Source organism: Schistocerca cancellata, chromosome 1, assembly GCF_023864275.1.
Source record: "Schistocerca cancellata isolate TAMUIC-IGC-003103 chromosome 1, iqSchCanc2.1, whole genome shotgun sequence".
Taxonomy (NCBI): Eukaryota; Metazoa; Arthropoda; class Insecta; order Orthoptera; family Acrididae; genus Schistocerca; species Schistocerca cancellata.
This window is the reverse complement of record NC_064626.1, coordinates 288036370-288063764: the sequence shown is the minus strand read 5'-3', so window position 1 is coordinate 288063764 and position 27395 is coordinate 288036370. Positions and strand designations below refer to the sequence as shown.

General features: G+C 40.2%; 1 protein-coding gene across 3 annotated transcripts in view; it reads left to right on the top strand.

Moving 5' to 3' along the window:
• The window catches only part of LOC126171518 (estradiol 17-beta-dehydrogenase 2-like), a 182423-nt gene that overhangs the window by 112506 nt on the left and 42522 nt on the right, over positions 1-27395 (top strand). For all 3 annotated transcript variants that reach the window (XM_049920807.1, XM_049920808.1, XM_049920806.1), the window contains one exon: positions 3506-3638. In XM_049920807.1, coding sequence (XP_049776764.1) covers positions 3506-3638 — 133 coding nt within the window. The remainder of the gene's footprint in view (positions 1-3505; positions 3639-27395) is intronic.

Here is a 27395-nt window from a genome sequence, read left to right as displayed (position 1 = left end):
CCAACTTATCTACAAAGGTAGATGATGATGTGAATGACCCAAGACCCGTAGCCTTCACTGACACAGAAGAATATGAACAAATTAGAAAATTCAAACAAAATCAAAATCAAATCAATACACATTACAAAAGAGAAATCCGGGAAGTACAAGATCAGTTAGCACAAGTAATACAAGAATTACATATTTGAGAGGACACTCGCGCTCCAATACAGGAAGAGGGACATAGAAATACGGTACAGCCACAAAATAATAACACAGGGCACTTCGGACATTATGAAAGAAATTGGCAAGGTACACCGAATTTTGAGATGGAACCGCCGAAAAGAAGTAACAATGACCGATATGAGACTTGCCGACATGATGATTTTGCCTGTACGCTGTTTATTACTACACGTAAATTCAAAACATTTAAGAATTCCGGCAACGACATCCACCACTGCTGGCGGCTCACCTCCAACTGCGCAACGCTATGCGCTGTTCACATCCAACTGCCCAACACTACAATAGCAAATTCGAACAATGCCAACCAGCCACAGACTGCACATAGCACAGCCAGTGATTTTCATACAGAGCGCTTCGTGGCGTTACCAATATAAAAACCTAAACAGCCTACTTACAACCTAACATAACTATTTCCAGTCAAAGATCGTTCCAGCAGGACCAGAGAACCCAGTAAAGTCCATGTAAGCACAACCTACATCATTATGGAGCACCATCAGCATGCACAGTACCTTGTTGACAACTTGGGTCCGTGGCTTCGTGGGGTCTGCGCCACATCTCGAACCCTACCATCAGCTCTTACCAACTGAAATCGGGTCTCATCAGCCACGGTTTTCCTGTCGTATAGGTTACAGCTTAGGTGGTCATGATCCCAGGAGAAGCGGTGCTTCCGATGTCGTGATGTTAACAAAGATATTCGCGTCAGTCGTCTGCTGCAATAGCCCATTTAACCCAAATTTAGCCACTCTGACCTAACGGTTTCTGCGGTAACTTCATGCAGTATTGCTTGTTGTTAGCACTGACAACTCTACGACAACGCCACTGCTCTCTGTCGTTAAGTGAAGGCCGTCGACCACAGCGTTGTCCGTGGTGAGAGGTAATGCCCGAAATTTGGTATTCTCGGCACACTCTTGACCCTGTAGATCCCTATCGAGTTCCGAAATGGAATGTCGTATTCGTGTAGCTCCGGTTACCATTCCGCGTTCATAGTCTGTTAATTACTACTGAACGGCCGTAGTCACGACGGAAACCTTTTCACATGGATCACCTGAGTACAGATGACAGATCCGCCAATGTACTGCCCTTTTACACCTTCTGTACGTCATACTACTGCCGTCTGTATATGTGCATGACTTTTATCATTTCCATGTGTATTATAACTACAACTCAGGGACAAATATAGTAAACGTGATTCATTTATTCTACTCAATGTTAGACTCTATGTCGCCATCCAGGATGAGCAAACAGCATAAGCATAAATGTACATTGATACTTGCGCTTAGTTACTTAAACATTAACTATCATGTAATAAAAGGACGTCGTTCATTATTTAAGCGAAGACTATTGAAATAAGTTAACAAAAAAAAAAAAAAAACGCAGGTATCAAGGCGTGTTTACTGTTTTTATGGTTATACTATTGTATATAATATAATATAATTTAATATAATAATTCCAATCCCAAAGAAAGCAGGTGTTGACAGATGTGAAAATTACCGAACTATCAGTTTAATAAGTCACGGCTGCAAAATACTAACGCAAATTCTTTACAGACGAATGGAAAAACTAGTAGAAGCTGACCCCAGGGAAGATCAGTTTGGATTCCGTACAAATACTGGAACACGTGAGGCAATACTGACCCTACGACTTATCTTAGAAAATAGATTAAGGAAAGGCAAACCTACGTTTCTAGCATTTGTAGATTTAGAGAAAGCTTTTGACAATGTTGACCGGAATACTTTCTTTCAAATTCTGAAGATGGCAGGGGTAAAATATAGGGAGCGAAAGGCTATTTACAATTTGTACAGAAACCAGATGGCAATTACAAGAGTCGAGGGACATGAAAGGGAAGCAGTGGTTGGGAAGGAGTGAGACAGGGTTGTAGCCTCTCCCCGATGTTATTCAATCTGTATATTGAGCAAGCAGTAAAGGAAACAAAAGAAAAATTCGGAGTACGTTGTAAAATCCATGGAGAAGAAATAAAAACTTTGAGGTTCGCCTGTGACATTGTAATTCTGTCAGAGACAGCACATGACTTAGAAGAGCAATTGAACGGAATGGATAGTGCCTTGAAAGGAGGATATAAGATGAACATCAACAAAAGCAAAACGAGAACAATGGAATGAAGTCGAATTAAGTCGGGTGATGCTGAGGGAATTAGATTAGGAAATGAGACACTTAAAGTAGTAGATGAGTTCTGCTATTTGGGGAGCAAAATAACTGATGATGGTCGAAGTAGAGCGGATATAAAATGTAGACTGGCAATGGCAAGGAAAGCGTTTCTGAAGAAGAGAAATTTGTTAACATCGAGTATAGATTTAAGTGTCGGGTTGTCGTTTCTGAAAGTATTTGTATGGAGTGTAGCCGTGTATGGAAGTGAAACATGGACGATAAATAGTTTGGACAAGAAGAGAATAGAAGCTTTCGAAATGTGGTGCTACAGAAGAATGCTGAAGATTAGATGGGTAGATCACATAACTAATAAGGAGGTACTGAATAGGATTGGGAGAAGAGAAGTTTGTGGCACAACTTGACTAGAAGAAGGGATCGGTTGGTAGGACATGTTCTGAGGCATCAAGGGATCACCAATTTAGTATTGGAGGGCAGCATGGAGGGTAAAAATCATGGAGGGAGACCAAGAGACGAATACACTAAACAGATTCAGAAGGATGTAGGTTGCAGTAGGTACTGGGAGATGAAGAAGCTTGCACAGGATAGAGTAGCATGGAGAGCTGCATCAAACCAGTCTCAGGACTGAAGACCACAACAACAACTATTGTATACCTTATACATAGTCACTTATTCTGAGGATCTGCTGACTTCCTCCTGAACTGGACTGCAGTATCGCAGTGTACTGGTAACGGCGCCACAGACCTCTTTCACATTTCCCGATACTCACCAGTCACCGAACAGTACCATATTCCGTTGTTTCAGCTGTCAACCCTGAGATGAATTGATCCAGGGCAGGATCCCACTTCTGAAAGTGCCACGAAGTTGATAGCCATCACGTTAATTTATGCACGTGTCCATTTTCAACTGCCTGTATTAATACTGTGTAGTACCTTCTTTTATGTAATATTCCTATATGAATAACAATAATAATAATAATAATAATAATAACAATAACAAAAAGTAGCACAGTAACTTTAACACTGTGTAGTATTAATACTTTGTAGTATCTTCTTTTATGTAATATTCCTATATGAATAACAACAATAACAATAATAATAACAATAACAATAACAAAAAGAAGAACAGTAACTTTAACATCAAGTCTGGGACATTACAGGCAGAGTGCCAGTTCCGAGGGTGAGTGCATACTGCCTGTCCAAAAGTGCGCTGATAATGTTTTCGAAGGTCTTGAGAATGGAAATGAAGGAATGGTCCGTCTCTGTCTGCACTGTGGAACCTCCTCTTTGTCAGTAAGTATATTACGGCACGTACAACACTTAAGTTTTCTCGTACGTTGTAGAGTAAACTATGTGTACAGTGTTGAGTGTATTAATTTACTAGTGAAAAATGAACAGTACTGCCTAATGTAGCGGTCTGACATGCATGGAGTTTTATACGGTAATGATCAGCAGGAAATAACACGTATCAGATCATTAAAAAGGCGAAAATGCTCCTGTTTAGAAGACTCTGACTGAAAAGTGGGGTACGAGCTACCTCATTCTACCTTTCTCAGCATCATCCAAAATTTTCCCAAAACGTTTGCCACGCAAACATATCCGCGCTCTTTTCTACAAGCATTTCACCTCTCACTTCCACGAACTCACCTAACTGTCTCTCACTTACATCCACTGGGCCGTCCACTACCACTTGCCCATTCTCACTCACTCATTCAGCCCAACTCGTTGTCATTGTCTCTTTGTAGCTCTCTGTCATTGTCTTCCATCTCAGAGCCACAGTCTCCTTCTTCCTGTCCCACTACTACTGTCACCTCTCACTGACACTCCCACTTGCTCTCTCTTACTGCTACTGTCTCATTCGATCCCTCCCACTGCTGCTGTATCTTCTCACTGTTACCTTCTCTGTTCCTCATAGTCATTGTCATAGATTCTGTTTCTCATTATCACTGGCTCTCACCTACTTCCACAGTCTCCTCCTTTCTGTTCCTTCCCATTGGCAGTGTGTCCTTTACTCTTTTCGTAGCACTGTTACGTCACTGTCAACTATGTTCCGCTGATACTGTGTCCTTCTCTTTCTCTGTTACTGCCCTTGTCTGCTTCGCTCTTTCTATACCACGACCACTGCCTACTATCGACCAGTATTTTTTAAAAATTTTCTGTCTCTTTCCCACTGTCTCTGTCTCCTTCCTTCTTAGGAAAAAAAGCTCGAATATGTTCACATGGAAAAATTTTTAGGAAAATTTTTAAAGGTGCTGGGGAAGGTAGAATGAGGCAGCTGGTACTCCACTTTTAAGCCAGAGTCTTTTAAACAGTAGCACATTACCTTTTTTGTGCACCGATAGTAACACTTTCCTCTTGGTTCCCCTCTTTTCGCTGCCACAATAGGGCGCGTCACTCATACGGAAATAACTTTATGGGTCGATAAAATGTTGGTAGTACTTAGGTGAAATTGAAACAACACAAAACTAATTTTACATTTCAAATGGAATTTTACGTGCACAAATTTTTGCGTGAGAGATCTTAAAACATACCGAAAAAATTACACCCATTTCATGTGTATAACAGTATTGGAATCTGCGACTCGGTTTGGGTCCCCAAATACCAAGTTTTGGGGTGTTTCTAGATAACAGCTAAAGATTTTTGAAAACGGGTAGATGGCATTTCTAGACAAATTCCTGTAGAACATGCCTCATACCGGATCTTACACGCGTATTTTATGAGTGGAAGTAGAGTAACTTTGAACCTCTGTATCTTGGAAAAGTTCCTGGAAACAGGGGTCCTATGAATAAATCGTAAAAATTTCATGTGATTACTGTGTATAGCCGTCCTGGAATCTGCGACTCTATTTTGGTACGAAAAATTTGAGCAGAAAACCCCTTTTTAATGGTTTTTCGAAGGAACCGCCCTTGAACTAATTGTGGTTCCCTATACCCCTCAAAGTCCACCGTAGACAAAACAAAATACAAAAAGAGCCAACCGATTTTATGCATTTGCCTAAGCGGGAGGAAGTATGTAATAGTCATACTTTGACCCCGTTCTGTAAGAGAGTGACAGTAAAACGATCCTTCTGTTGGATGTACGAAAGGCTATACAAAATGACCCTACCTTTCTATCATCAACAGAGGCCAAGGTATGAGTCCCGGGAAAAAGTCGTTTCTATTTGTGGCTTTTTGGAACATATTAGCTACCGCATGTTGTCGCGTGCGTACCGCTAAAGGTTGTACGCTTTATGGGGCCGCAATCACAAAGTCACACGCCTATGGATAGATCGGCCCGGATAACTATTTCATTATACTGTGTAGTTTTCTCTAGATACATGCAATCACGCAATCATTCGCAGCAACGATAATAGAGCTGCCGAACATCATCTTGGCCGCCTTCTCCTGTAGTCGTACTTCTCCAAGTTATTTTGGACGTAATGTGAAACGTTCAATGATGGACAGTTCCTATGTTATTACTCGCGAAGGATGTTAACAGCATCTTATTTTGCTGTGAGTGAAATCTCTTTCGCTCTGCAAAGGATACGCTGTGTTGATTAAATGTAGCAAAATGAAACTGTGTGCCAGACTGACATTCGTGTCCGTATACTCCACAGAGTGTGAAGAGTGTCAGAAGCGCATCATTCAACAAGGACAGAGAGAGTGCTCACTGATTGCCGAATATGCGAAGTGCCGCCGTGGAGTATTCTCCAGATGGCGGGCTCTTTGAATCGTACACTGAAGTGACAAAAGTCAGGGACATTTCCTAGCATCGTGTCGTGGCTCCTTTTGCCCAGAGTAGTGCAGCAACTTCACGTGGCACGGATTCAGCGAGTCGTTGGATGTCCCCTGCAGAAATATTGTGTCATGCTGCCCCTATAGCCCTCCATAATTACAAAAGTAGGCCTACTGCAGGTGCAGTGTTTCGAGCACTAACTAACCTCTGGGATATATCCAATAAACGTTCGATGGGATTCATGCCGGGCGATCTGGATGGCCAAATAACTCGCTTTAGTTGTCCAGAATGTTGTTCAAACCAGTCACGAACAACTGTGACCCAGTGACATGGTGCATTGTCATCTATAAAAATTCCATCGTTGTTTGGGATCACTAAGCCCTTGAATGGTTGCAAATCATCTCCAAGTAGTCGAACATAACCATTTTCAGTCAATGATCGTTTCAGTTGGACTACAGGATCAAGTCCATTCCATGTATACAAAGCATACACCACTACGGAGCCACCACGAGCTTGCACAGTGCATTGTTGACGACTTCGGTCCTTGGTTTCGTGAGATCTGCTCCACATTCGAATCCTACCATCAGCTCTTATCAACTTAAATTGGCGCTCATCTGGCCAGAGCAGGGTTTTCCAGTCTTCTCTGAATCAGAGGCTCAGACGGTTCTGCGACTGTGTAGGCTGCAGATTCCTCGACTTGCGCCAAAGGGTGGTTGGGTTTGGGGCTCCGCTGAATAGATCAGGTGTCCACTATACGCAGGAGGCGGCTACACGGGTAGCAGGGGCTGTGTGGCATGGACTGAGCGTTTTTTTAGGTTAGAGGGTCTCGGGAAAACACAAGAAGGGCTTCAGGCACAAAAGATGCAGGCCGAACACAGGAAGAACGTAGATATAGGAACCATCGGTATAACAGTTGTAAATTATCGTAGCTGTATTGGGAAAGTAGCAGAGCTCCAAGCGCTAATAGAAAGCACTGATGCTCAAATCGTTACAGGCACTGAAAGCTGGCTAAAGCCGGAGATAAGCTCAGCCGAAATTTTTGCGGAGAACCTAACGGTGTTCCGAAAGGATAGGCTTAACACGGTTGGCGGTGGCTTGTTTGTTGCTGTTAGAAGTAGTTTATCTTGTCGCGAAACTGAAGTAGATAATTCTTATGAACCAGTATGGGCAGAGGCCATTGTTGGCAACCGGAATAAAATAATAATTGGATCCTTTTACCGACCTCCCAATGCAGGTGATACAGTTGCTGAAAGGTTCAAAGAAAACGTGAGTCTGATTTTAAACACGTATCAAACTCATACGATAATAGTTGGTGGTGACTTTAATTTACCCTCGATGCGTTGGCGAAAATACTTGTTTCATTCCGGAGGTACGCATAAAGTATCATCCGAAATTGTGCTAAGCGCATTCCCTGAAAATTCTTTCGAGTAGTTAGTTCATGCGCCCACGGGAATAGTAAACGGTTGTGAAAACACAATTGACCTCTTAGCAATAAATAGTCCTGAGTTAATAACGAGCATCAAAACGAATACAGGGGTTAGTGAGCACAGGGTTGTTGTAGCGACATTGAATATTGTAACCCCCAAATCCTCCATAAATAAACGAAAAATATACCTATTCAAAAAAAGTAGATAAAAATTCACTTGGCGCCTTCCTGAGAGACAATCTTCACTCATTCCAAATGAATGATATAAGTGTAGTTTCCACAACGAAACTTTGTCTCGAAAGCTGGCAGAAAATCCAAAGAGATCATGCTCGTATGTGAAGTATGTTAGCGGCGAAAAATAATCAATGCCTTCTCTGCGCGTTAGCAATGGAGTTAAAAAAAATGTTCAAATGTGTGTGAAATCTTATGGGACTTAACTGCTAAGGTCATCAGTCCCTAATCTTACACACTACTTAACCTAAATTGTCCTAAGGACAAACACAATCACCCATGCCCGAGGGAGAACTCGAACCTCCGCCGGGATCAGCCGCACAGTCCATGACTGCAGCGCCTTAGACCGCTCGGCTAATCCCGCGTGGCAATGGAGATTCTATCTAAGACAGTGCTGCCAAAGCTGAGTTACTAAACACAGCCTTCCGAAATGGCTTTATAAAAGAAGACGAAGTAAATATTCCAGAATTCGAATCAAGAACAGCTGCCAATATGAATAACGTAGAAGTAAATATCCTCGGAGTAATGAAGCAACTTAAATCATTTAATAAAAGCAAGTCTTCTGGTCCAGGCTGTATAAGAAATTAGGTTCCTTTCAGAGGATGCCGATGCAATAGCTCCATACTTGACAATCAAATGCAACCGTTCGCTCGACGAAAGATCCGTACCCAAAGACCGAAAAGTTGCACAGGTCACACCAATATTCAAGAACGGTAGTAGGACTAATCCACTTCATTACAGGCCCATATCATAACGTCGATATGCAGCAGGATTCTGAAACATATATTGCGTTCGAACATTATGAATTACCTTAAAGAAAACGGTCTACTGACACACAGTCAACATGGGTTTACAAAACATCGTTCTTGTGAAACATAACTAGCTCTTTATTCGCATGAAGTGATGAGTGTTACAGACAAGGGATTTCAGGTCGATTCCGTATTTCTGGATTTCTAGAAGGCTATTGACACCGTACCAAACAAGCGGTTTACCGTATTTCTGGATTTCCAGAAGGCTATTGACACTGTTCCACACAAGCAGTTTATAGTGAAATTGTGTGCTTATGGAATATCGTCTCAGTTATGTGACTGGATTTGTGATTTCCTGTCAGAGAGGTCACAGTTCGTAGTAACTGACGGAAAGTTATCGAGTAAAACAGAAGTGGTTTCTGGCGCTCCCCAAGGTAGTGTTATAGGCCATTTGCTGTTCCTTATCTACATAAACGATTTTGTAGACATACTGAGCAGCCGTCTTAGGTTGTTTGCAGATGACGCTGTCGGTTATCGACTAATAAAGTAATCAGAAGATTAAAAAAAACTGCAAAACGATTTATAAAAGATATCTGAATTGTGTGAAAACTGGCAGTTGACCCTAAAAAACAAAAAGTGTGAGGTCATCCACATGAGTGCTAAAAGGAATTCGTTAAACTTCTGTTACACGGTAAATCAGTCAAATACAAACGCCATAAATTCAACTAAATACCTAGGAATTACAATTACGAACAATTTAAATTGGAAGGAACACATAGAAAATGTTATGGGGAAGGCTAACCAGTGACTGCGTTTTATTGGCATGACACTTAGAAAATGTAACACATCTACTAAGGAGACTGCCTACACTACGCTTGTCTGTCCTCTTTTAGTGGGTGTGGATTCCTTACCAGATTGGACTGACGGAGTACATCGTAAAAGTTCATAGGAGGGCAGCACGTTTTGTATCATCGCGAAATATGGAAGAGAATGTCACTGAAATGATACAGGATTTGGGCTGGACATCATTAAAAGAAAGGCGCTTGTCGTTGCGACGGAATCTTCTCATGAAATTCCGTATCCATGTAGATAGAGATGTAGATGTAGATCTAGGGTCCACCGATATGGTCAAGAGAGGCGCTGCAGCGATGTCGTGGTATTAGCAAAGGTACTCGCTTTGGTCGCCCGCTGACATAGCCCATTAATGACACATTTCGCCGCACAGTCCTAACGGATACGTTCGTCGTAATTTGCACATAGATTTCTGTGCTTTTTTCACGCAGTGTTGCTTGTCTCTTGTTGTTTGTTGTTGTTGTTGTGGTCTTCAGTCCTGAGACTGGTTTGATGCAGCTCTCCATGCTACTCTATCCTGTGCAAGCTTCTTCATCTCCCAGTACCTACTGCAACCTACATCCTTCTGAATCTGCTTAGTGTATTCATCTCTTGGTGTCCCCCTACGATTTTTACCCTCCACGCTGCCCTCCAATACTAAATTGGTGATGCCTTGATGCCTCAGAACACGTCCTACCAACTGATCCCTTCTTCTGGTCAAGTTGTGCCACAAACTTCTCTTCTCCCCAATCCTATTCAATACTTCCTCATTACTTATGTGATCTACCCATCTAATCTTCAGCATTCTTCTGTAGCACCACATTTCGAAAGCTTCTATTCTCTTCTTGTCCAAACTATTTATCGTCCATGTTTCACTTCCACACATGGCTACACTCCACACAAATACTTTCAGAAATGACTTCCTGACACTTAAATCTATACTCGATGTTAACCAATTTCTCTTCTTCAGAAACGCTTTCCTTGCCATTGCCAGTCTACATTTTATATCCTCTCTACTTCGACCATCATCAGTTATTTTGCTCCCCAAATAGCAAAACTCCTTTACTACTTTAAGTGTCTCATTTCCTAATCTAATACCCTCAACATTACCCGACTTAATTCGACTACATTCCATTATCCTCGTTTTGCTTTTGTTGATGTTCATCTTATATCCTCCCTTCAAGACACCATCCATTCCGTTCAACTGCTCTTCCAAGTCCTTTGTGTCTCTGATAGAATTACAATGTAATCGGCGAAACTCAAAGTTTTTATTTCTTCTCCATGGATTTTATTCTTCTCCATGGATTTTAATACCTACTCCGAACTTTTCTTTTGTTTCCTTTACTGCTTGCTCATTATACAGATTGAATAACATGGGGGAGAGGCTACAACCCTGTCTTACTCCCTTCCCAACCACTGCTTCCCTTTCATGTCCCTCGACTCTTATAACTGCCATCTGGTTTCTGTACAAATTGTAAATAGCCTTTCGCTCCCTGTATTTTACGCCTGGCACCTTTAGAATTTGAAAGAGAGTATTCCAGTCAACATTCAAAAAAATAAAAAAAAATGGTTCAAATTGCTCTGAGCACTATGCGACTTAACTTCTGAGGTCATCAGTCGCCTAGAACGTAGAACTAATTAAACCTAACTAACCTAAGGACATAACAGACATCCATGCCCGAGGCAGGATTCGAACCTATGACCGTAGCGGTCGCTCGGTTCCAGACTGTAGCGCCTAGAACCGCACGGCCACTTGGCCGGCTCCAGTCAACATTGTCAAAAGCTTTCTCTAAGTCTACAAATGCTAGAAACGTAGGTTTGCCTTTCCTTAATCTTTCCTCTAATATAAGTCGTAAGGTCAGTATTGCCTCACGTGTTCCAGTGTTTCTACGGAATCCAAACTGATCTTCCCCGAATTCGGCTTCTACTAGTTTTTCCATTCGTCTGTAAAGAATTCGTGTTAGTATTTTGCAGCTGTGGCTTATTAAACTGATTGTTCGGTAATTTTCACATCTGTCAACACCTGCTTTTTTTTGGGATTCGAATTATTATATTCTTCTTGAAGTCTGAGGGTATTTCGCCTGTTTCATAAATCTTGCTCACCAGATGGTAGAGTTTTGTCAGGACTGGCTCTCCCAAGCCGTGAGTAGTTCCAATGGAATGTTGTCTACTCCGGGGGCCTTGTTTCGACTCAGGTCTTTCAGTTCTCTGTCAAACTCTTCACGCAGTATCGTATCTCCCATTTCATCTTCATCTACATCCTCTTCCATTTCCATAATATTGTCCTCAAGTACATCGCCCTTGTATAGACCCTCTATATACTTCTTCCACCTTTCTGCTTTCCCTTCTTTGCTTAGAACTGGGTTTCCATCTGAGCTCTTGATGTTCATACAAGTGGTTCTCTTATCTCCAAAGGTCTCTTTAATTTTCCTGTAGGCAGTATCTATCTTACCCCTAGTGAGATAAGCCTCTACATCCTTACATTTGTCCTCTAGCCATCCCTGCTTAGCCATTTTGCACTTCCTGTCTCTTAGTATTGACAATTATATGCTTAATGCCACTGCTTTCGGTCGTTAAGTGAAGGTCGTCGGCCACCGAGTTTTCCATGGTAAGATGTAATTCCTGAAATTTGGTATTCACGGCACATTCTTGGCACTGTGGATCTCGGAATACTGAATTCCCAAACGATTTCCGAAATGTAATGTCCCATGTGTCTAGCTCCAGCTACCATGCCGCGTTCGAAGTCTATTAATTGTCGTCTTGCGGTGATAATCACGTCGGAAACATTATCACATGTATCAACTGAGTAAAAATTACAGCTCCAATAATGCAGGTTCCTTTCACATCTTGGGAATGGGATACTACCGCCTGTGCGGCTGGTCTCGGCGGAGGTTCGAGTCCTCCCTCGGGCATGGGTGTGTGTGTTTGTCCTTAGGATAATTTAGGTTAAGTAGTGTGTAAGCTTAGGGACTGATGACCTTAGCAGTTAAGTCCCATAAGATTTCACACACATCTGAATTTTGATACTATCGCCATCTGTATGTCTGCATGTCGCTATCCCGTGAATTTTGTTACCTCGGCGTATATGCAGGTTACTTAGGGAACAGCAAATATTTGCCTTTCGGTAATTTTACGGAATGTTATGCGATTCGTAACTCATAATTATTGCTACTGCTTTTATAGTGATGTCTTTGTAGTGTTAGTTACAGCAGAGAAACATATCAATTACTAGGAAGTGACGTTCTGTTCGTAAACTGCATTTTTAACTTAATTTTATTGCTTAATTTAATCTAGAATTCTTGATGTAGAATTCTATTGTAGTTAGTTTCTTATGATTTAAATATAATGGTAGAAACTTGTTGGATGACTTGGTAACGTAATCATCCGAACGACTCGAAAATTTATGCGAAATACTAACAACGTTAGTAGTAACTAACGATTCGAATGGCATGGAAAATCTGTTCTTTTCTACTTCAGAGCAATAGTTCAGTCAGAATATATGCTTTAATTCTTTTGGAAATTGTTTCACTTAAGAAATCGTACAGAGGGATTCCGACACTAAATTTTCCTCTCGATCCATATCTGACTGAGTGGTGTAGAGCCAGGGAATCCGGCCACCGCGTACTATACAATGGTGTACTGAGTATACACGCTGGTGAATCAGCACATTGTGGCTACTGCAAACCACGAGATTGAATGCCGTCTTCTAGTGCTACGCAGGGTGGCCGAGAGGTTCTACGCGCTACAGTCTGGAACCGCGCCACCGGTACGGTCGCAGGTTCGAATCCTGCCTCTGATACGGATGTGTGTGATGTCCTTAGGTTAGTTAGGTTTAAGTAGTTCTAAGTTCTAGGGGACTGATGACCTCAGAAGTTGAGTCTCATAGTGCTCAGAGCAATTTGAACCATTTTTTTGAACTAGCGCTGCAGCCATGTGATGCAGTGAGGAAAGTGTCCCAGAAACGTTGCAAAAATTTCGAGGGGCTATAATGGTGTCTTGAACAAATAGAGGACAGCATCGCATATCCAGAAACGTCATCCAACAATGCTACAGAGCTTCGAAGTACTAGGTGGCAGCGCCTGCTAGTAGGCCACCCCTTCTGCAGCAAATGTGACTTTAAATGGTAACAGGCCGTGGGTGTAACGTATCGATATGCTGTATGTTATTCACCGATCACGACTGATTGCCATGATCCCCAGTGGAGAATGGAGAACGAGCTGCTGCGTAATGGCTTTGTCTCCTGCGATTGCAATGCTTTGTTGGATGATGGCTTTGGGCAGGTGTTTCCATCTTCAGTTTCATTTTCTCCTGGAACCTTCTAAAATATCCAATATTTTTCGATGACAAATATAAACTGCAGATGGAAACCTATGTCTGAAACCGTTACCTACTGAGGCAACGGAACATCGCATTCATAGAAGACAAGGCCTGCCTACGCAGCAGCTAACTTTCTCTTCCCCACTGGCAATCACTGAATAACAAACAACATTACGAGACGTCCCACCTATGGTCCGTCAGCCTACAGCCACGTTTTTTTGCCGAAAGAATGGCCTACTGGAAAGCGGCGGCCCCTATACCTTCGACGCTCTGTAGCGTCGTTGGATGACGTTTCCAGACACCGGTTCCTATCCTCACTTTGTTTTCTCAAGATACCCTCTACAATTTCTGGAAGTTTGTCGCAACATTTCTCGGACATCTTGTACAAGCGAACCACAGACAGATGGGGAATCATTCTAGCCATCATCTAGATGGGAAATCCATTGACGTGTCAGTTTGATAAAGGACAGATTTTTATGGCCTGCAGCCTGTGAAAGAGCATCTCGGAAACGACGAAGCTGGTAAACAGATCACGAGCAGATCCATTTTACCGGTTCTAGCTCGCTTGGCTCAGCCTTGGCTCGCGCCAGGACCGACCTAAGTTGTACAGGATCAGTTAAATGGATCTACTACACTCAAAATTACTGGTCAATATTCACTTACTTTCCCTTAAAAGCACCTGTTTTAGTATAAATTATTTAGAAAATTCATAAAAATGAACATTTTTATTATCATATTCACCTATTATAAAATAATTACTTTTTAATACAAAACGTTGACAGGCAACCCTAGTGGGGACTGTTTAAATGATTGAGAATGTTGACATAATTTTTGTGTTCAAACGACATTTATTTTTTTCTAAAAAAACAGACAAACTATGCTAAGCAGTTTATTGATTGAATACTGTAAACAACTAACAGGTGGTTTAAGACTACACTGGACAAGTATCCTGAGTGGCAGAAGTGAGTCAAGAACTCTGGCCCTAAAAATGTGGATAACGCAATCTGAATTGATCACAAGTCCACTGTAGTTTCTCTACGTAGGTGCACCTGAGAGCAAGTGGCGATTGAGATCTGTACACCCTGACAAAGTCGGAGCGGCAGTACGTTACCCTGTTTGCTTCGTACAGCGATGTAACTTGGAGCTGGCGAGATGTGTGCGGAGGAGGTGAGACGTGGAGGCGGGACCTGCGAATCGATCGCGGCCATGATAGAAATGCAAAAGTCTCACGATGTAGCGATCAGGCAGACGGATCGTAATTTACTCTCTACCAAACCCTGAAATCACGGTAGATTTCAGAGTGTGACACACCCGTTGCCTGGTCGTATCAAGGACCAATTCGGCTCACTTATATGACAGAGCACACAAGGACACCAAACCTCAAGACTGGTAAACTGCAAACGAATAAGTGTGTCCTCGGCAAACGAGTTGTCTGAGACGCTTGAAGTCACACTGCCGGTACAGTAAGAACATCACCAGAGGCTCTCCAGTCTAAATTGAAGTCAGTCTCAGGACAGGTCCCAAATACCAACCACACATGCCAGAGCCTCGACTAGAAGTGCTTACCAGATCAATGTCGCACACCCAAGTGCTTCGCACCTCCCCAGAAAAACTCCGTTTTTCCCGCAAAGTGCATGAACGACACTGCCTTCACCCTATCTTGAGCCAATCGCAGGACTCTCCCCTCTCACACGACAGCAAAAACTCATGTTGAACCATGGCAAGAGTTAAGAAGCTTGTGTCTCTGAAAAAAAAAAAAAAGAAACCGCCAATTACTGCCTTTCTTAAGTTTTCACAGACGGGGGAAGATGATTTTTCCAAAGTCGTGTCGCTTCCCACGGCAACAAGTGAACAGATTCAATTTTAAGGATCTTTATCTAAATCGCCTGTGCCTTGGAGATTGTTAGCCCTAGCTATGAGGTGTAATAAAGATTCTATTTTAGAACGTTTCTCAGACGCCGCAGGCTTATTATACAACCGAGGCGGCCAAACGAAGTGGTTCAGTGGCCTATTTGCACTTTCGGCGATACGAAAACAGTTGAATTTTTATCACTCGTGGGTCTGCACACAATGCCCCGTTTACGACTTCACTGTGTAGCTGCGACCCTTCAGACCGTCGCCCCCCGCCCAGACCTCTGCTGGCGCCACAGCCAGTATCACGGCATTGTTCTGCTGGAGACCTGTCTTGAGGAGGGGTTGCCCTGTCTGACCTGTACGGCTGTGGGCCTTTCCGGCAAGATTTACTAAGGGATGGGCTCGCTGCCAATTGCTTTCAACTCCCAACATGACGTCTCTATGAGCTAAGAACCATAAAAATAACTCATGCTTTTAGTGCCCTACCAGGCACCATCGTCTGCTCAGGTCGTTAACTTTCTAGAGTCTCGCTCAAGATGCATCAGGCTGTATCAAAATCTTTAATAATTTTCCATATATGAAGGATAGGTGAGAGCGTTAACTTGTCCTCTGCCGAGGTGAATGTAAGAAAATAAATTTAACATTTTTTTAAGGGTACATTTAAGATAAAAGAATTTAATTCATTCTCACAAAGAATAATTCATATTACAATTTTACTGGCTCTCTATTTGAGTGTATTTTATTACTTAACTGAGCAACTATAATTAATTTAAATAAAAAATTCGCTCTCAAAAAGTACAAAAATCTTTGACGCCATTTGGACGAAACCCAAAGGGCTTTTTCTTGATGTTTTATTCTCTTTATGTCTTTCCATCCTCTGGGTTTTTTGAAGTCCACCTTGAAGTCCAGGTAGCTGTCCTTCTTAGCATCTGGTCCTGTCATCCTTAATTGAAGGGGCAGAGCTTGAACAGCAGTGACTGGATGATTGGTGATCCCCATTCCTTGGGTGGTCAGTCCACCCCCAGCCTGGGCACTCCAGGAGCAAATGTTTTCGATGGCAGTTTGTACATATAGTTGGAATCTGAATGACAAAGTACATTCTAAAAATGCTGTTTTCATCAGATTATTTTTGGGTGTAAATAAATTATTCTCTCCATGTTTTCGTATTTTTTTTTGAAGTGATGTAATGCAAATAACATGTAATGTACCTCTAAAACACTCAAAATAAGATTTAAAAAGAATATTTTATGTTAAAAACGAAGTATATTCCCATACTGTTGTAAATGGCAATTGCTTCATTGCCATCTCTGAATGAAGTTATGAACTGCTTAATGAATGGCGCAAATAGAAGAATGTACATGCGGGATTGAACAATCACGAAGAATCCAGCACATACAGCGTTATCTCATTCCCTCTGCCACCAGCACTGTGGGCAATGTTGTGCTAGGGCAGAATTGTCTTATCTAGAGGCCACACGCTGCCAGATAAATAGAAGGCGGAAATTCTCAGAACTGTCAGTTGCCTTAGAAGGCTTACACAGGCAAGACCTATGTTGTTTTGTATGGGTGTGTGGGGAGCGAACATTGATCTCATATAAATATTATCAGATTTTGAAAATTCAAAATGCTAACATAATCTGCGTAACAAAAGCTATCTGAAATGTATTCTAATTGATGTACTAAATTTTTTCAGATTTTATTTCCTCTGTCTTTCTGAAAATACTTCAGAAAAAAAATTTAAACTGGAAGTTAACATTTCAACAACTTCTTCTAATTTTTTGTTCATATATATTGTTAAAAATTTACAGTAAGTATTCTGTGCTGTTAAATTATTCTTACCATACATTGTTACATATGCTAAAGTCTCTGAAGCAATTGTTTCATCAAAAGTTGCACAAAGTTTTCATAGCATTTACTGTGAAGTTACAATATTCATCCTACAAGTCATATTGAAAACATAGATCAGATAATTCGAAATGAAATTATATAGAGTTTGGTCAGTGTGTGGTCTGATAGTGTAACTCATTTAAAATCGAGAAATGCATCATATGCTTTGAGAAAACTATTTGGAGGATTAATATTCTATGTCTCCTATGGGAGAATTTGGTTTCTTTCATTTTTCAGGTATGTATTTTGTAGATTAAGGTGGTCGTATAAAGAAGAGTGAAGTAACTGATTATTTTTACAGTTTGTCTGAAATCTAACAAATATGAAATAAGGTGTATCAAATTTGGCTCAGTTATAGTAATATGTGATAGAACGGTCAAAATTTTTCTTACCACTCAGTCCTGCAACATCTACAGCTTGTAGTTCATAAAAAGATATTGGCATTCTTAGATTTTTGAGAATATTTTCTCATTGTTTTAACTCGTAGTTTGGTTCATATGTAACAACCGAATTTTCATCGATTCTATTACAGATTTTTGCTTCCTTAGGAACTGTATCTTTAATTTCAACTCTAGCGTCATTATAATCAGGCCATCTAAGATTTGCATCTCCAGAACTAGAAGACCTAGTAAAAATTAAAGTTAAATCTCTTTCCAACACAATTTCTTTATAATCTTTAAGAAATCCACCAAGTAGTAGATTTTAATTTATTAAGGATACAATTTATTAAGACATTTCTAAAACAACTGTTACATAAGCACCATTACAGTCAATCAGATTGTCATTTTCAACTGTTACAGTAGTGTCTAAATGTTGAATAGGATAAGAAGTAGGAATGTCTACAGAATTATGTGGTTTATGAATTACTGGTCCACCAAATTCTGTATTAGGCTTAATAAAGCAAAAATATTAGTTTCTGAATGAAAATGATCACTATGTTTTACAAACATTCCATCAGCTATAATAAAATATATATTTATTGATTCTAATGGAATAATTTTAGGAACATCATTACAAAAAGTCTTTATATTAGCTTCAATAATTTGATTATTAAATCCCAGCAAACTTGCAGTACTATATTCCTTTATATCTATATAAAACTTATCATCACTTTCATTAGTAACACTGCTTCATATTTCATGAGCTTTAATGTGAATAAATGGATTTCTTGAATGAATAAATTTTACTAATTTTTTAATTATACTGATCTACAGCAATTTCTAATGTCTCTCCATCACAATATAATTAATTATTTTTCAATGTATTAATTGGAATTAAAGAAGTTGTATAAAAAAAGAAACTAATGTAACGTTTTTGTAAGTTTCTCTTATTGGAACAGTTAAATTTTTTTTTAAGAACAGATGATTTATCACTCATTTGAAATAGATAATCCATTTGTATTGGTAAAAATTTATTTAAATAAATGACAGATTTGGAACCAAAAAGAAAAGTATTCCAGCAAAGAACTCAAAAGATAAACATGCTAACTTTTAACAAATTCTATTTTATGTGCAATAATAGGAGCAAGTGGTTGTGGAAAAATTACGTTAATGATTGATAATTATATTCTAGCTCCAGGATGGTTGAACTGGAATAAAATTACTCATTTGTATGTTTACTTCAAAAGTTTAGATCAACCAAAATGCTCAGAATTTATAAAAAGATGTGAAAAATTGAAGATAAGCATAATGAAAAAATTGCTACTTTTATTGCAGATAACGATAAAATTATTCCATCAGATCAATGTCTACATAAGTCAGTAGTAGTATTTGATGACTTCATTCTTGAAAATCAGAATATAGTTAGAGAATATTTTACTAGAGGAAGACATAAAGGAATAGATTGGCTCAAACTTACTCAAAACCAGCAAAACAATTAGTTAGAGATAATGTTAATTTTTTAAAATGTTTTCAGATAAGATGATGACAATTTAAATCATATTTATCGTGAGCTTGATGATGGTGATTTAAAATTTGATTGTTTTAAAGACGTGTGGTAAATGTTGGAATGATCAATTTGGATTTTTTATGATAGACTTGACTAAAAACCTAAATGAAGCTAACTTCAGAAATAAAATGCAGAATTCCACAATGACATAAACCTCAAACATAAACGTTATACATAACATAAACGTTAAAAAAAGAATGTCAAACATTAACGTTAGATGTTAAAAATGTTTAATGCTTTTTTTCATCTCTAATAAATGCTCACAAAATACGACCTGAAACATCTTAAAGAAGCTAAGCGGAGTAGAAGGAAAGGTGAAGACTTAAAAGAACAATAATTCAAGCTTTGGAAAAACAACCAAGAACAGAATATGAAAAATATGAGAAAGAAGATCAACCAGTTATCGATGATATTGAACAAGTAAAACAAGGAATTATAGGATTAGGTGACAATGTTCTGAAAGCTATTGGTGAAAACCGAACCTCTCATCATTATACAGAAGATTTTGGTGATGTACCAGAAATTAGATCTTATGGAAGTCCATAATGTGGATTATACATTAAGTGAATTAGAAAGATGAGGAGCATTGGAGACATGTGAAGAAGAGACTAAAGACATCCACTGTTAAAAAAATAATGGATAGTGATGCTAAAAAAGTTAATGTTAGTGAAAGAATGATAAAATATTTTAATCACAGTAAAGATGAAGTTTTTGGATTGCGACCTGTTAGTATATTTAAATATGTTGGTAAATTACCAGTTGAGTTCAATGGAGACAAATTAATTAATAGTGAAAAGATGTATGAAGGAACAGATGGACAATGAATCTAACTGGCGCATTGTTCTTTAACATATGAAATAGTAAAAGCTTACACAACTTTTTTATTAACTCTGACATGAAACTGGACAGTGATCAGTTATCACCACCTCCAGTGTCTATAAGTTTAAAATCGAATGGTCATTAAGGCCTGAGCGACTGTCCCTAAGTACTAATTTGACACAGCAATCATAGAAAAATAGTGAGAAGAACGATTTATCAGAGTCAAAGTCTGTGAAAAGGTCTGAAGTTATTTTTCACATATTTTTCTATGCCTTGGTGGCACATTTTCCACCGATAGTTTTCTAAATGCGTCACTCAGTGGTAAGACAACCACTACGCACTGATAAGTCGGGCCATGGGCTGCCTCAACACTCTGTCACATAAAGTTGCCACCCTGACTAAACGTCCCTGCACAACCAGCACAGATCTGGGCTTGTGTCACAAACTGCTAACAGTCTCAGCCAGCAGTCTGAGCCTTAAACCACTTATCTCTGGAAATATCAAAATGTTCCACCGTGGGTACATTGTGACGTAGATCGTTGGCATTGCCATGTGTATTCCCTAGGCGGTATACTACGTCAGAATCAAAGTCACTAAGCTGTGACTCCCATCAGGTTAAGGGTTTAGTTTGATATTTAAGGCACATCAGTTAATTTGTTGCTGCGTGACCTGTTGCAATTGTGAAACGCCTACCTTCCAGCTAAACAATCTAAATATGTGATACTATGTGTCAGGATGAGCATCTTCTTCTCTGTAGTTGGGAATTCTTTACTGCTTCATTTAGCTGTCTCAAAGCACAGGCTGCTGGTGTTATCTGCCCTTTCTATTTCCTGTCTTAACACACACCCCAAGAATGGATCCTGCCAACACAAGATAGCACAAACTGTTTTTGATAATCCAAGAAGTCTTTCAAACACTCGAAGACTTGCTCACGACCTGGAAGCATTGAAACTTTCTTAACACGAGAAGGACCATACCGGTCAGTCTGACTGATGAGAGTTGTTTAACATCTAATCAGTAGCGTACATTTTTATTTATGCGCTTTATTTTTCATCACTTTTAATGTACCTTGGTGTTTTGTAATTTCTGTAAAAGATAAACGCCTATTATAAGAAATGTCGGAATTATAAACATTTTGACCTTCAAGGAGCGCTGCCGGTCATAGTGACCGGTGAGATATTTTTTACGTTTCATGTCTGTAAAGGCGCAGTAACACACTCTTTTCTTCTGCTTAGACTATTCTGTTTCATTGTTGTGATCCTGTTCCGTCCCTCCCTTTACATTGCACTTTATTTAGTGGAAGAGTGGACATGCTTTAGTTACTGTTCTCTGTTAATGCGTTGTGGTTTTGCGGAAGTTCAGCGCTCCTCCCCATAATTATGGCGCATTAGTGTTTTCGTCCGGATGAAGAATTACTTAATTACGTGATCAATTTACCAGAAGAAGATTCTGAAGGATTTTATGTTGTAAGTTGAATGATAGAGATGACAGAGATTACAAAGATGACACGGAATACCAGTCCCACGAAACAGAGCAAGGTGAATCATCAGAATCGGAAGATGAATATTCAGAACCTACACAACAACGTACGAATATCCCAGTGCTTACACTTAAGATTCCACTGACACCACAAATTTCTACTCGCAGCCGAGTATCTCAACAACCGGAAGTTGGAAGTGCAGAGACTGCAGCCGGCGGAACTGTGTGGTGTAGAATTGCACTAGAATTAGGGTGTCACAACGTGTTGGTAGAAACGTCTGGTCAACGCGTAACACTAAGAAACTTACAGCCGCATTCGGTAACTTGAGTGCATGGTGATTGTTGGTAGACAGCCCGCCGCTGTGGCTTCAGTCCGGAACCGTGCTGCTGCTACGGTCGCAGGTTCGAATCCTGTCTCGGACATGGATGTGTGTGATGTCCTTAGGTTAGTTAGGTTTAAGTAGTTCTAAGTCTAGGGGACAGATGTTAAGTCCCATAGTGCTTAGAGCCATTTGAACCATTTTTGATTGTTGGTTGACAATAATACTCTACAGAACATAAAAAACTTTACAGACATTAGAGCCCGAGTACTTCTCCAGGATAACACATGGGTACTTGATATTGCCCAATTAGAAGCTGCCATATCTCTAATATATGCAAGTGGCGTGTATGGAGGAAATAATTTCACCCTGTAACTTCTGTGGTGTCAAGTGTGTGGGCAACCATTTTTTTCTCGCACTATGGGAAGAAATAAGGTCTTGGAAGTCATGCGATTTTTAAGATTCGATGACAAGCACACACGTGTCGAAAGACTCAACACCGATGGCTTCGCAGCAGCTACCCCAGTACCGAATTCATTTGTAGCTAACAGTATCCAGAACTAGAAACCAGATGCACTTATAACTATACATGTGCAGCTCTGTCCATGTAAACCTCGGGCCGCTGTATACAGTACATGAGTAATAAACTAGACAAGTTTGGTTTGAAGTTCTGGCTTGCAGCAGATGGTAGTAATAAATACATTTTGAATGGATTTCCTTACTTGGATAAACGAAGTGGAAGACTCGCTAACATACCTGTTGCAGAGCATGTTGTTACATGTCTCGTGCAACCTTACCCTTCGAAACGAAGAAATCTAACATGTTACAAGTCCTTCACAGCCAAACATCTTGCAGAGCAGCTGAAGCAGGAGAACACAACCATGGTGAGTACACTGAAGAAAACCCGAAGAGAAGTTCCTCCATCAATGAAGGCTACTGCTGGATCTTTGTACGATACTATTTTAAACAAATCTGGTGACACAACAATTACTTCCTAGCAGGGGAAGACAAAAAGAATGTTCTTCTGTTGAGCACAATGCAACAGTCAATTGTAGTTGATGAACGAACACAGAGGAAACTCCCTTAAACTGTGAGCTTTTACAATTGCATTAAATTCGGAGTTTATATTCTGGACCAGATGTTTCGTCTGTACCCCGTCAAGTTTGGCTGCCGAGATGGACTATGGATGTTTTTTAGTATCTCACACATCTACATATACCTTGCTGGAACCAACGCCTGGGTCCTTTACAGAAAGACAACAGGAGCAACAGGAGAAAAAGTTATATGGTGAATGTTTCTTTTCAAATCAGGGAAATAACTGTGAAAAAAAGGTTCAAATGGCTCTAAGCACTACGGGACTCAACATCTGAGGTCATCAGTCCCCTAGACTTAGAACTACTTACACCTAACTAACCTAAGGACATCACGCACATCCATGCCCGAGGCAGGATTCGAACCTGCGACCTTAGCAGCAGCGTGGTTCTGGACTGAAGGGCCTAGAACCGCCCGGTCACAGAGGACGGCGGAAGAACTGTTCTCCGTGTATGTACAATCAAGGAAAAGACCTGTTCATACATTCATTGTGACCACTGAAATATGTAAGGTAACAGTACAGAAGACCTGGCAGATAAGAGCACGCAAACGTTCGAACCAAATTAGAAGTCTGTGTTTGCAGTGCAAGAAATTCATATTTCTTTCACGTGCTTAAAGTGTTCAGTTTGTTTGTGCAAAATGTTTTGACAAAGATGGTGTCTTTAACTGAAAAGATGTCCCAGAGAGAAAGAAATGTTATTTTCTCGTTATTGATACAGCAATTTGTGTTAATTTTTGTTTACTTTTCGTACTAAATATATGTAAACGACCCGTTCGGGACTTTGAGTACAATTCACAAGATAGAAAAATGTTATTGTATAATTATATGTTTATTTGCATTTGTAAGTATAGTTTAAATTGAGTTGATATTTACAATGTATTCCTTACTTCGGTCTTTTTTGTTTAACTGCATATACTTCTTATAAATTTTTAAGCGTAACGTATTGGTACTATAAGCAAAATGCACTACTGACCTATAAAGGCGCTGTACTGAAGTAATTAAAGAAGTAAAACTGAAAACAAAGAAGAAAACCATGATCAGTCAAAATGACCGGTAGCAATCCTTCCAGGCATTTCGCTAATGCCAGTCCTCCTTGTGCCAACAGATAATGTAAGAGGCCTTGTTAATTCTGCAAATAATGTAAGAGGTCTTGTTACTTCTGCAAAGTTTGGCATAAGCTTCCTATAACAATTAGCCAAAGTTAAAAGGGACAAAACGATTTTACACACAACTTGTACAAAGCTAAAGGCTGTCGAATTAAATTCCTTTGAGCCCTCAATTTCAACCTTATTTTATTTGGCAACCAGTTTCAGCGTTTTACTACGCCACCTTCAGGTCTCTGACCGAAGTGTAAGAAGAATCTACCTCGGTTTTGTTCAAAACAGGGGCCAGCAATACTGGTATTAGTAGATAATTTATCTACTTGCTACAGTGATCACTTCAACCCGCCGAGTCGGCAGGTTGTGGTTGAAGTTATCACTGTAGCAATACTGTACCAGTATTGCTGGCCCCTGTTTTGGACAAAACCGAGGTACATTCTTCTTACACTTCGGTCAGAGACGTGAAGGTGGCGTAGTAAAACGCTGAAACTGATTGCCAAATAAAATAAGTTTGAAAATTGACGGCTGAAAGGTATTTAATTTGACATCCTCTATCGAACAGCTGAGTCCCACAACCATTTCTGAAAAGATGGACATACAGAGACTTGAACAAAGCTAAGGTTGTTTGCACACTATCCTCGCCGATAACATGGCCCAAATAGTGAACTTCTTTCAATGTAAACTGACTTTTCTCGAAACTAAGCATTACTTCTTCCAGTCACAGTCGACTTAGGAAATTAAACAATGTATCATGTGTTCGCGGATGTCTGTAGAAAATACTGTAATACTGTCTAAGAACACCTTACACTGTTTCGGATTTAGGCCTTGTAGTAGCTAGTCCAATAGATTTTGGGACGTCACCGGTGTTTTTTTTTCACATCAAATGGCATTATTTTGCGATACTAGTAATGACCAGGTGGAACTATAAAAACTATAAATCCAGTCTTAGGCCTGTCTTCCAGTGTTACCTCTAACTGATGTTACCAATTTGCAAATTCATATTTGTACAATAATGACAGTGTTCCAGTTTCTCGAAGGTTTCCATGATGTTTAGCATTTGCTGTGCATCGGTGATTGTAGACTGATTCAAATTTCGCCAGTTACAATAGATTCTTGGTACAATATCTACTGGTGTCCTGCCGACCCTCCCCAGGTTGGTACTTCTACTATTTAGTCAAAGAGTAATTGAGCTATAAATTCTTCCATTACCTGTTAGAGGTAATGCGCTATGCAGTGTGTCTTCCGATACACTGGTATTTCATTACCAGTGGTCATCCTGAGCTGTGTTACTGGTGCAGCTGACAATGTTTAGGGAAGTTGAATAACTACATATTCCAGTAACAATTTTTCAATTACCAACGCATCACTTCCTTGCAAATGCGACACTTTGCTCTGCAATGAGCCTAAACCAGCAGACTCTCCTGGCTTAGAACACTTTTCCTCTGCCACTTACAGATTGGCTAGCAGTGTACCTCGTGATAGCTCCTGTTCCGTTGATCCAAAATTATCAACGCTGATGGGCACTACCTTGTTTCCATCTACCACTGGCACAAACAGCGAACTATGGTGTACAAAGTTCCTCATTTTCTGCTAAAGGTTCAGCTGTGCATAAAGCGTGAACTGGCAAATGTGTAGCTACAGCCACCCAGACTAGTTTCCCTGTGCTTTTCGCTATTTTAGTCTTTGAATCGAGTCGAAGGAACTGTGCACACAATTTAGTTGACTTTCCCAACGTCTAGGGCGTACCTTGCCGGCATTGCGGTTTTTTTGGCAGTAAAACCTAAACGGAACACTGTCCTCTCCAGTTCTACTATATGCTGTTCTAAATGGACTTTGGCGTAGTGTCTGCTCAGGAAATCCAATCCAATTATGATGTTGTAGCTTTCCCAGCCTGAGGAAGTACTTCCACACAAGTGTGGAAGTCTTTTTCTCCCACATAATTCGTAGAGAGAGGGCATATTATGACTGTAAATAAACTCATAAGGTAAAAAAGCCGTACTGTTGTTGTTTGAGTTACAGGCTGCAACCACATATTGCAGTATAGATTCTCAGTCACTGCGGTGACTATTTACAAATTAACTCAACATTTTTTCGATGTTTCTGTGCACCCTTTCTGTTCTCCCATTTGCTTATGGGTATAGTGCACTTTTCCTTAACTTACGAATTTGTAGAAGTGTACACAACTCTTTTATTAAATCTGACATGAAATTGGTACCTTAATCAGTTATCACCATCTCCAGTGTCCCTAATTTCAAAAATGGTTCATCAATGCCTGAGCTAATGTCCCTGTCCATGCCAAACAGAGAGAATAAATACCATCCCCAACTACACCACTTAATGTACAATGATACAGGTTCAAGTCCTTCATACCATGTATACCTTCACTTGCTGCAGATACCTGTTATCCCATACTCTATACAACTTCATATGCTCTTCTTTATACCTAGCCACTGTTTCAACACATGGCTATCCTGTGCACACATTTATTGGGTGCACTGCACACACACTGGCCACATCCTTCCTCTGTTCGATTAACACCTTGGTGGGAGTTCCAATTTGTGATCGCCCCGATCGCCCCCCCCCCCCCCCCCCGTGCTTGTGGGAACCTGCACGGACGTTCCCATTCAGAAAGTCCAGCTTTCTTACACCTCTGTTGTTGCCCAACGGTAACACACGATTTCTTCGTTAAGGACTATCTTACTTATCATTCTCCTTGTTGCTGCATCTACTTCTGCCAATGCTATCACAGTCGCTGCAGCTTCGTTTAAGGATTTTTGGATTTCCATACTTACTTTGTGCAAAATTTTGGCTGGCAAACCCCTGCTCTGTCTCCTGCAGAGTGGTCCTGTTGGCATTTCACTACTTGTCAACTAATAAACATAAATATTCAGTGTTCTAATCCGTTCAACAAAACTGTCTACAGACTATCCCTGTCCTCGTGCTATTTTACTAAACTGCTTGTGATAAAACCAAGTGATTTGTTTCCTTGTACGTCATTCCAACAACCCCTCCTATATGTACTGGAAAAAATTTATCATGGCACTTTACCTGTGCCCTAGCATCACCTGTCAACTTCAACCAAGTAATACTTAGTAACCGAAAATCGTTCCATCTCCCTCCCCTGTTAGTAAATTATCTATGAAAGTAGAAATATCTTTCCCTGATCTACCCCAAAAAGGAAGTGCTAACGAGGTGGTACTGGTATCTACGACGTATAGGGAGTGTAGGGACACTTTAGGAGAGGACTGTTTCCTTCTCTACCCTCCGTACATACTTCTAAACTA